The 10,818-nt window shown below is 43.8% G+C and overlaps 1 protein-coding gene across 2 annotated transcripts in view; it reads left to right on the forward strand.

Annotated features, from left to right (window-relative positions):
- Positions 1–9,875, forward strand: part of APLP1 (amyloid beta precursor like protein 1) — a gene marked incomplete at its 3' end in the record, with an annotated part of 47,584 nt that extends 37,709 nt beyond the window's left edge. For both annotated transcript variants that reach the window (XM_060275705.1, XM_060275706.1), the window contains 2 exon segments: positions 549–617; positions 9,732–9,875. In XM_060275705.1, coding sequence (XP_060131688.1) covers positions 549–617; positions 9,732–9,875 — 213 coding nt within the window.
- Positions 9,876–10,818: the final 943 nt, after the last annotated feature.

Here is a 10,818-nt window from a genome sequence, read left to right on the forward strand (position 1 = left end):
AAAAATGGGCTTAAGCATCTTGCAACTTCTGGGGATAACAAGCCTTGGGGGCCTACCAAACTCTCTGGTGTGTCGGCTTTCCAAATGGAGGGAGAATTTTAGGTCATGAGGTTCTGAAAACAAATAGTTCCCCATGGGGATGTTGACGTCCTGTGGTTTTGTGGATGGGCTACACCGCATTTCAAACTACAAGAAAGAAGATTCCACCTAAACATTAGGAAGAACTTTCTGACAGTAAGAGCTGTTCGGCAGTGGAATTTGCTCCCAAGGAGTGTGGTGGAGTCTCCTTCTTTGGAGGTCTTTAAGTGGAGGCTTGACAGCCATATGTCAGGAATGCTTTGATGGTGTTTCCTGCTTGGCAGGGGGTTGGACTGGATGGCCCTCGTGGTCTCTTCCAACTCTATGATTCTATTTACGCTAGATGACAGCTGACCTATGTTGCTGGAGGGATTTGGTGCCAAGGAGAGGGGAAACACTGCTTTGAAGTCTCTTTTTTCTCCCTTAGCCCTTCCAAAATCTAAGTATCTCCTCCTCTCCTCTCACCACAGGTCAATGTGTCTGCCTCAGATGTCAAAGGCATGGTGTACAAGTCCCAAGAGATCCAACGTGATGAGCTGGTAAGTGGCTTTGGAGCCAGCCAGAAACAACTGCACCTCGCCATCCCACCTGGTCAGGTGTGCATCCAACCCCACACCCTCCCTTATGTGCATTCTGTACCCTGTATTCATCCATCCAGACTCATCTATCTCCCCACCCCACATCACAGACTAAGGCCTGAACTAGAAGAAACACCTGTCACCGAGCATGCAAGCTTTTTCAACAACAACAAAAAGTAGCTGGGGAGAGACATCTAGTTTGACCCTGAGAGCTGGGTGAAGTGGCTGTCATTTATCTCCCTATTTATTTTTTAAAAACTGGGTGTTGAGGCTTGCCTGCCTGCCCCCCCCCCTCTCTCTCTCTCTCTCTCTCTCTCTCGTCTTTGCAGTGGTTCAAAGCTATTCTGTCATGTGATCATGCGTAGGTGTGGGAGAATGTATGCAGCAAGTAAAAATACGCTTCTGAAGGTAATTCTCCCTCCCTTAAATTCATGAATGAGCTTCCTGGAATCACTCCCGAGTTTTCAGCATGCTAGGCCCAGACCACACATGGAAGTAGTAGTGTGGTGGCAGGGTTGAGATGCAGTGACATGGAGACTGCTCCCTGAGTTAGTGGCGGGCAGAGCAAGTCCTCTGCAGGCAGGAGGCCCCAGTTCCATCCCTGGCACCTTCAGGTGGTGAAGCCTCTGCCTGAGGCTTGGGACATAAGGAGAGGCGTTGCAGCGAGTCAAGACATTGGTGCAACAACCTTAGCTCCACTTGGAATGTAGCCACAAATGGATTAGCATCAGTTCTCTAGGGCTTCACAGAGGAATCTTGGTCAGACCACACCTGGAGTACTGTGTCCAATTCTGGGCACCACAGTTTGAGGAGGATGTTGACAAGCTGGAACATGTTCAGAGGAGGGCATCAAAGATGATTAAGGGTCTGGAAACCAAGACTTATGAGGGGCGGTTGAAGGAGCTGGGTATGTTTAGCCTGAAAAAGAAGAGACTGAGAGGAGCTAGGATACCCATCTTCAAATACCCCAAGGGCTGTCAGATGGAAGATGGAGCAAGCTTGTTTTCTCTTGTTCTGGAGGATAGGACTTGAACAATGGTCATCTCATCTAACTCCCTGTAATGCAGGAATGTTGCTCCAATTTTTATGTGCCCCAGCAAGCATGGCCAATGGTCAGGGATGATTTGAGATGGAATCCCGCAACATCTGGTGGAGCACCACACTGGCTACCTTTGACCCTAAGGCTTACAGCATCGCACCCAGTTGTTGTTGTTGCTGCTGTTGTTAAAAAAGAAACTAGTAGCATTTCTGTAGCTCCCTACTAAAGCCCTGATGCTCCAACGCAAAGCAGCCGAGTGCATGGACAAATTTCCCAGCAGATGTTTGGCACCGTCAGCTTTGGCACAATCAATCACCTCTGGGTGGATGGGAAAGGGGTGCTTAGACGCAGTTCCTCCATCCCCACCACCTCCCCAAAATGGCACTGGATGCTGTCGAAGCTGGCAGCGCCAAGCATCTGTTAAGCAGGTGTGCGTGGCATCGCATCCCATGTTCAGCAAATGGGAATAGCGCTGGATCCATGGGCTTTGGCCATGCCCATTTCTGCACATGTGGTCAGCATTCAGCAAGGCAAACGTCTCTCAAAATCTGGGCTTCGAAGCACGGGTTGCCCTTGTTGGATCCGGGTTCTAAAGTTACTCCCTTTCTCCCCCCCCCTTTTCTTTTCTTTTGCTTTTAACTTTAGTTCCTTTCAGAACTCTTGGGAGAATTCCATCTGCTCCTGGTGATTTATGAGTTTAATCTATCCGTTTGCTCTAAAATGTCCTCCAAAGACGATTCACTTTCTGTCATTTCTTCAGATTTATTGCCTTCATGGGGAACAGCTTGGGTGTATCTCACCAACCTTGTCTTTGTCTAAGACAGATGCAAAGCACTCATTTAACTTCTCTGCAATATTTCTGTCTTCCTTAAGTGCTTTTTTTACATCTTGATGGTCTAATGACCCAAGCAATTCTCCCTGGCAGGCTTCCTGCTTCTAATGTAACCCTTTTAAAATTCTTCTCCTTGGGCTTTTATGTTTCTATCTAGATGCTTCTCATTCTTCCTTTTTCTTCCTCTGTTCCTCCCCCCCCTTCTCCTACCTTATTAGGCATTTTATTATGTTTCAGCTGATAGAATTTCAGCTCCTTCATTTCCCTTCATTTGGGCTGAATCTCCACTTTTAGAAAAGGACATTTTCTCGACGTTATTCAAGTCAGTGCTCTTGGATCTTTATTCATTTTATTTTATTTTATTTATTAATATCTATTTCTTATTAAACATAAAATCAACATAAATCAACATATCACACAAAATACACCAAAAAAATCCAAATTATACAAAATTAAACTTATAATACAAAAAAGAAGGAAAAATATTGGATCTTTATTCAGAAAGGCTTAAAAATGTACCTCGGCAAAATTTCCAAGTGGGATGTCTTAGGAATTGCTCTTTTGGAGAGAAAAAAAGAAAGAAAGAAACATCTCCCTCTTGTAATGATTATTTCATCCTTGTTAATAGTAGGAAAGGGGAGAAATTCAATTTTGTTTCATTTTAATGAGCAGCTACCTATTTCACACTTCTTGAACCAATATGCCAAGCAAAACACAGCTGTTCTTCAAAATTCACACATCCCTGAATTTCGCAATGCATTTCTCCAACAAACAGGCACAAACTTTGCATATATATGGAGAAACTGTGCCTAAAATAAATACGTTCATGAATACAACATACAAATGCATTACATATTGGGAAACTGTTTTGCAAAGATCTATATAGGAGAAATTTGCACTAAAATGCTGACAGATTTTTAAAAGGTGTTGTTGTGGTTTTTACAAAAAAAAGAAAGAAATTGCAAATTACTGCAGAAACATAAAGAACTTAACTTAAGGGTGGCATATATTTAATTTCATACATATATTAGCTTTACTTGGCTAGACTGCTTCGTTGCAAAATTTGGCGAAGTGTGAATTTCAAAAGATGGCTGTGCTTTAGTCTGAATATTGTTTCAGAAAATGTGGTAAAAGCAAACAATCAAATTTCTTCCCCACACCCCTACCCCTATTTTGTGTGGCGACCATTCATATATTTTTTCTTTCTTTCTGCACAAATGTGTATGTACACGGAATGACCTTATTTGTTTGTTCCAACTTTTTGGGATACAGAAATTGTGTCTGCTCCTTCTAGCCAATATTCATTTCCTAGCGTGTTGCGGCTTGATGCACTTTTCTGAGTATCTCCTATGATGTTGTTGTTGTTGTTGTTGTCCTGTGTACAAAAGCCATTCTCTGGCTTCTGTCTTTGCCGCATTCTGTTCAAGCTGTAGAATCCAAAGCAGAATGGGAGCAGGCTGGGAAACGTCTTAATGAACTGATTTTGGGCAAAGCACTAAACCATAGATTAGCAATTTGAGGGTGAACTGAGGAGAGTCCCTTCCCCTTGGTGTGGCCATGAGGAGGAATTCAGAAGCTTTTGCTTCTGTTCTAGATTAACTGCAGTATTAGCATGTTGTCTGAACCCAGACTAGACTGTGGTTAATCTTAAATATGATTAGTTAAAACAAGCCAAAGGACAGTGTCCCCCACAGGGGAGAATTTTATTTCTTTAAAGCATTTGTGTCCTGCTCTTCAGCCCGGAGTGGCTTTCATGCAATCATTTGAAACAAGACAGTCCCTACCTTCAGGCTTACAATCTAACAGAGGGCCTTTTTGGTAGTGGCACCCTCCCTGTGGAACCGCCTCCCTTCAGATGTCAAGGGACTGCACAACTTTTAGAAGACATCTGAAGGCAGCCCTGTATCGGGAGTTTTTTTTAATGTTTGATGTTTTCTTATGTTTTTATATATGCTGTAAGCCGCCCAGAGTGGCTGGGGAAACCCAGTCAGAGGGGTGGAGTATTATTATTACTGACAAACATGACACACAAGGGGAAAGGGACAGGGAGGGAAGAGGAATAACTCGGGCACCAAATTTCAAATAGTTCTTATAATGACCAGCTGATGGAATGAGCCTTGCTTCGTATCTCACCCATTGATGCAGGCTGGCGGAATGGGCTGCAATATGGAAGACTGTGTTCAATAAGATCACTCCAGGCACTGATGATTCTGAAGTTGAGAAGAGGCAGAAACATGCCCCATATCCGTGGTCTTTCCTATATGCAGCCGCATGATTTTGTGCCATAGAAGTCAATGGAACCATCCGTTTTAAAGAGACTAAAGCTTAAACACCCCCTGCCACACTGCTAAGCCCGAATAACTTTTAATAATTGCTCGCCATTTATGAGCAGGCTCAGGGTCTGACTTTGAGTCAGGGCTTTAGACCTGCGGCACATGAGGAAATAAGGAAGGGAAGGCTTCAGAGTTCCTTAAGCAAGTATTCTCATTAGGGACAAAAAGGAGGGATTGATTGGCAAGGATGGCCACCTATCAGGGATGCTGTACAAGTGGCTTTCCTACATTGGTGGAGGGTTAACTAGAGGATCTTTTGAGGTCCTTTCTGACTCTGTGATTGTAAGTGGTATTGACTCATCGAAACCTTATGCATATTTTGTCTTTTAACGTCTTTACGATGCTCTTGGTTATATGCCGAATTCCAAATCCCCGTTAGAGTCAGTTGACTCTGTGCCCCGTGTACATCTGTTGTAATATAAACCTCCAGCTACACCTTGGCCTCTGCTTTCTCTGTTGTGGCTGGTTGTTAGTTCAGCTCTTTTCCAAAAGGATCACTGGCATCAGATTACTCTGCAGGAAGCAGGGTGATCCGGTTTGCTTCTCTGCAGAATCCCAAACCAAAGAGAACTTTATCTTAAGGGAGTTGGGTGTTTTGTTTTGTGTTCTGTGACTGAGGTCACCCTCTGCTTTGTGTCGCTTTTTGCTTCCTGGTTTATGGATTTTTTTCAAATTGCGCTTGAAGGAAAGGTCACTTCTGCTACATTTCTTTTGTTTGTGGGCATTAAAGGAGTTTTCTTAGGGGGGAAATTGGAGATGGAAGTGTTGGCTTTCCGGTAAGGGCAAAACTGGGAACTGTCATCCAGTTTGCTTGGCCACAGACGTCCTTTGTATTCTGCAAAACCAGGTGATGGCAATCAGTTAAGGTGCCTTGACAAAGGATGCTAAAGTTGAGTTTTTGTCTCTTCTTTTTCAACAACAACAACAACAACAATAATAATAATAATAATAATAATAATATAGAAATAACCAACCATCTCCACATGGCAAAATGGCATAGAAAGTAGAAGCACCATTTTGCAAACTGAAAAAGTGTTCATTCCGGCCCCATGTAGCTTTTACATCTGAATTACAGATGCAGGAACTGGAAACATTGACTTAAGAATCATTTGTGAAAATGGCCTTGGGCGGGAGAACAAATCCCATTTTATTTCTGCTCTGAATGCCTGACGAATGCTGCTGGGATCAAAAGCTTACACTGAGCGCTGTGGAACTTTGCAACAGTTGATGTAATCTTTACCTAATCCTTTTCTTCTTAATAAGTAATGCCTTTTGTGAGTGCAAATTCCATCCCAGTCTTTATCCGCACAACAGCCCTGTGAACAAAGCCCCTACTCTCACTTTTTAACAGGTCAGAACCAAGTCAGTAGGTGGCTTGCCATTGGCTTCATCATGATTGGTGCCTTTCTACACATTTCATGGCAGAAAACTGACATTTGCCACCAGTGGTGTAGTACTCTGGAGTTGTGAGAGGTGAAAAAGCCCATTAGTATTTCTTTAGCAGGGTCCCTGTCTCCAGGGTCCTAGAGACACCCAATTGGCATGAAAGAGGGGTTTGTAGTATGCTTCAAAGCTGAGCATCTAGGATCCACCAGAAACACAAGGTGCTTCAATTTCAAGAGAATGGTGTGCAAGTTCTGTTGCATCCAATGAAAACACAACAGGTCGCTCCAAAAGAAGATATCGGAGCACTCCAGATCATTTGCTGACGTACATGCACAAAAAATGGCAGATCTAGTTGAAAGGAAACACAAGGAAATCTGCACTGATGGTTGCAATGCGGGCTAGATTATACAATAATCTTATAATTGTACAATAATAATAATCTTAGAAGAGAGGAGCAACCAACACTAGTTCTTCTAAGATTGTGCCTATATTATTGCTCCCTGTAATAAACCCTCAACCAGCTGAGCTTAATGTCATCTTAGAAGTGAAACAGAATTACCCAAAATATAAGGTGTTGATTTCTACATACTAGGCGGTCTGCCTAGGTATGCAAAAGCATTTAAGTTGGGAATTAAAATTATTTGGGGGGGGCGAGCTTTCAAGAACCTGTGAACTTGCAGGACTTAGGTAATGTTTTGCTTTCAGTTTTGCTGAAATAGAGAAGAAATATTAGAGTAGCATCAGAAAGTGATACTTTTTAGTGCAGGAATTAAGGTCCTCTATTGGTGTGGTAGTAGGGCCCACCAAAAATAAAGCAGTCATTTCTTTTTACTCAAACTGGCCTGCAGTGGTATATACATGTGTAAATTAAAAGGGCATGTTCCTGTTGAAGATTCATTCCCCGCATCTGCAGTCATGGGATTGTTGTCTATCACATGACGGTGTATGTTTTCTTTCCATAGAGTGGGAAGTGACGGAGACAGGATGTTTGTGTTACTGTATTCCGTGAAATGGGGTTATTGTCCTTTGTTCTTTCTTTTTGCTGTCTGATGCTAGAGAGAGAGGGAGCCATGTTGCAGTGCTCCATGTGTGTTTATATGTAAATAAAGTAGATTAGCCAAATGCTGAGTTGCTGAGGTCTGTTACGCAAACTGCGAACACTCTGCAGATCCCTGAGTGTGCTGATGTCTGCTGGCATCAGTCGCTGTGATGTTCGGGCAGAAGAAAGCTTTCAAAGCTCCTGAACGATCGACCAGACGGGAGAAAACATGCCAGTCAGGCATGTGTCTCTGCCAGGATCCTACACGTGACTAGGACAACTCCTAACAGTTCCAACCGGGCAAAGGCACTCAAGGGTACAGAGTGTGGCTGGTGAGGCTAATGTCTTGGAGAAAGAATTTGGCCTACAGAGAGGGCCACAAAGAGAGGCCTGCAGAGCCAAATTCTGCAACCGGTGGAATGTTATGCAAGTTGAGAAGAAGAAAAGCTAACTGGGTGGTGGAGGAGAATAGGCTTGCTGAGCCTGTAATAGTTCTATCCAGCTTTTTCCATTGAAATGCCTAAGGCAGCTTACGAGAGGCGTTAAATAAGTACTGTAATGCACAACATAAAACCAGAAGATAGCACATGAAAACTAAAAAATCAAAAATAGAGTTTAAAACATCAGCAGGACGGCTTGCCAGAGAGAGAGAGCAGGGTCTTGGTGGGCCATTGAAGTGTCATCGGGAAAGAGTCAAGGCAGTCTTCCTCAGAAGAGGAAGGCTGGGCGCAGTTACCGAGAAGGCTCTCTCTTATGTCCTAGCAAACAGTTTGCATGTTGGCAAGATTCAAAGGAGGTGCTCTCAGAAGATCTTAATGAGCTCATATGGGAGGAAGATGTTTAACTTTCCTGGTGCTAAGCATTTAAAGGCTGCATTCGGACATCACAAACGATTATTTATCATGACAGGAACAAGTTATGGCTTGCCTTCATCGTGCATCCTCCCTCTTTCCCTCTCCTCCTCCAACATAGTTGCAAGGAGTTTCATAGTTGGAAGCTTCCACATCCATTTTGGATTAACCACAGTTTAGCATTATGTCCAAAATCTAAACTGTGGTTAACCTTAACAGCTTGTTGAAACAAGCTAGCTCTGTAACCTATGTTTGGAAGTTGGCTTGTTTAAAACAAAGCATAGTTAAGATTAACTGCTGTTAAAAATTAATTTCAAAGAAGATTAACTTCAGTTTGCTGGGTTCAGGTAAAATGGCAAACCGGTTATTTATTTATTTTAAGTAAGAGCTTCCCAACTTCTCGTCAGTTTCACCAAAGGACGCATACAAGCCCAAGGCTCACCACAGCTCATTCCGATTATGACAAACCATGTTCTATGTCCGGATGCAGCCAGAGTTGTTGTTGACATCTTTCTGTCTCACAAGACAATGGAGTGTGCCTCTGAGGGTGAAGTCAAACCGCTGGAGAATCACAGCACCTGCTGTGGTTGCAGAGACCGGTAGCTTATAACTGGAGCCTCCTGTATTGTTTTTACTGTGATAGCAGCAACAAAGTGACCTCCCCGGGGTGCAAGCCTGGGCAGTGTGTATGGAGGTCCTGGGCTGCCCAGACAACAGGAGCCCCCTTTCTGCTTTGCTGATAGGGTCCAAAGGAAAGCAGAGCAATACATTTGGCACCAGCTTGGCTGCAGGAACTGCTGGAAGGAGGTGGTACAAGGCACCATCCAACCATCTTAGGGACTCCACTTGGGATCTGTGTAGGGTTTACTTTTTGGCACCTTCCAAAGATGTCCCACAAGGCTGCCAGCGTATAGCTATCAGATTAACAGCAGAGCAATTCAAACCGACTTGGTCTTCATCCCAAATAGAAATGTTTTTATATAACATCTCCCATGTGCATCACTTTATTGCCACTTCCAGCTACAGATCACCTTTTTTTTTACTAGATCAGCCAGAAGGCAATGTGGGCCATGTCTGGACAATTTCATACTATAGCAATAAACACACAGCTGTTTTCTTTATTTCTTCCATGGGATCTAGACATCTTCTGTTATAGAAATGTTGCATCCCCCACCACTCAGCGTTTGTTTCCCCTCCAGAATTTCGTCACTGGGGGAGAAGATGTCAAAGATTTTCCCAACCAACTATGATATATTGTTGGTTGTTTGAGTGTCACGTGGAAGGTGATTGCATCACCGGAAGCCTTCCTATGATACTGCTGAGGTGTGGGACATTTTCTCAACTCCCCTTAATCTTTTTGTAAAAGTAAATAAATGCATTTTTATAATGGCCTCAGCGGCAACATACACTCCTGAGCCACTAGAATGCTGGTTTTGAAAGAAGAGGCACCGTGTTTAGGAACTCTTTTCATCTCACCCCTCTTTGGTGGTGTAGGAACAAGACTTCCCTCCTTTTGTATTGTGAGCAATCAGCTTTGGAAGAAATGAAGTGGAACTCATCATGCTTATGATATCATTGGATCTCTTCTTCCACAGGAACCGGACACCTTGGTAACCATCAACAGGGGTGCCCTGATTGGCCTCCTTGTAGTGGCAGTTGCTGTTGCCATGGTGATCATCATCAGCCTCCTGATGGTTCGCCGGAAGCCCTACGGGACCATCAGCCATGGCATTGTTGAGGTACTGTTGGAAAGGACCATCTTTCACCCTAGGGATGTTGGATGCATGACTGGAGAAGGATGCTAGCTAGGTTCTTGGCATTCAGGCTCATATAAGACCCTGAACTATATTACTACTATATAATTATTATTGCTATTCTTTTCTTTCCATTTGTAGAGCACTTAGTACCTGGAGATCTCAAAGTGGTTTATGACAGACAGACACACACACACACACACACACAAATCCAATAAAAACAATGTCAAATGATGTACATCTAAAACACAGTATCCATATCCCTAAAAGCAATATGAAAAGGTCAGAGAGCGCTACAAAACAGCATAATGTAGAATCCCAGCCAACATAAAACACCCTATTCATACAACCACTCGCCTAGTCTCACACTCACACTCCATTTGCACAACCACTGTAACCGTTATCTCCATCAGTCAACCAACCATTCACACACAAACTGCACTCACTCAGTGGTATTACAGCCCACATGCAAAGCATAAATATGTAAAAGGCTCTTCCTCACCTCTGAAGCACTTATGCCCTCATGCTGCACACTCCCTTGACCCTCACTTAGTTTATCATGCCAGTCTGGTAGAAGTGACGGGGGGCAATGGCATGTGGGGAGAAGGAAGGCCTGTCCCTTCCCTTTTTGATTCCCCCATCACTCTTGACACAGAGAGGTTCAGTGACCCTTGAGGTGTGCAGCTTTCATAAGGCCAATTGTCATTGCAGTAGCCCTTGGCTACTAGTAGACCCCAAGGGCTTCTATGACTCCCTGACACACTGCTCCAGGGCGGTGGAGAAGAAGGGGGGGGAGGGAAGGACCTCTCTTCTCCAGGTGGTTAAGTAAAGGGAAAGGAGGGGCAGTGGGTTTAGGAGTCTTGGGGGAGGGTGTTTTGGGCACCAGGCAAAGCTGCCCAGGAAGGGATATTTTCTAAGCCTTAGAATG

This window comes from Zootoca vivipara, chromosome 6, assembly GCF_963506605.1.
Source record: "Zootoca vivipara chromosome 6, rZooViv1.1, whole genome shotgun sequence".
Classification (NCBI taxonomy): Eukaryota; Metazoa; Chordata; class Lepidosauria; order Squamata; family Lacertidae; genus Zootoca; species Zootoca vivipara.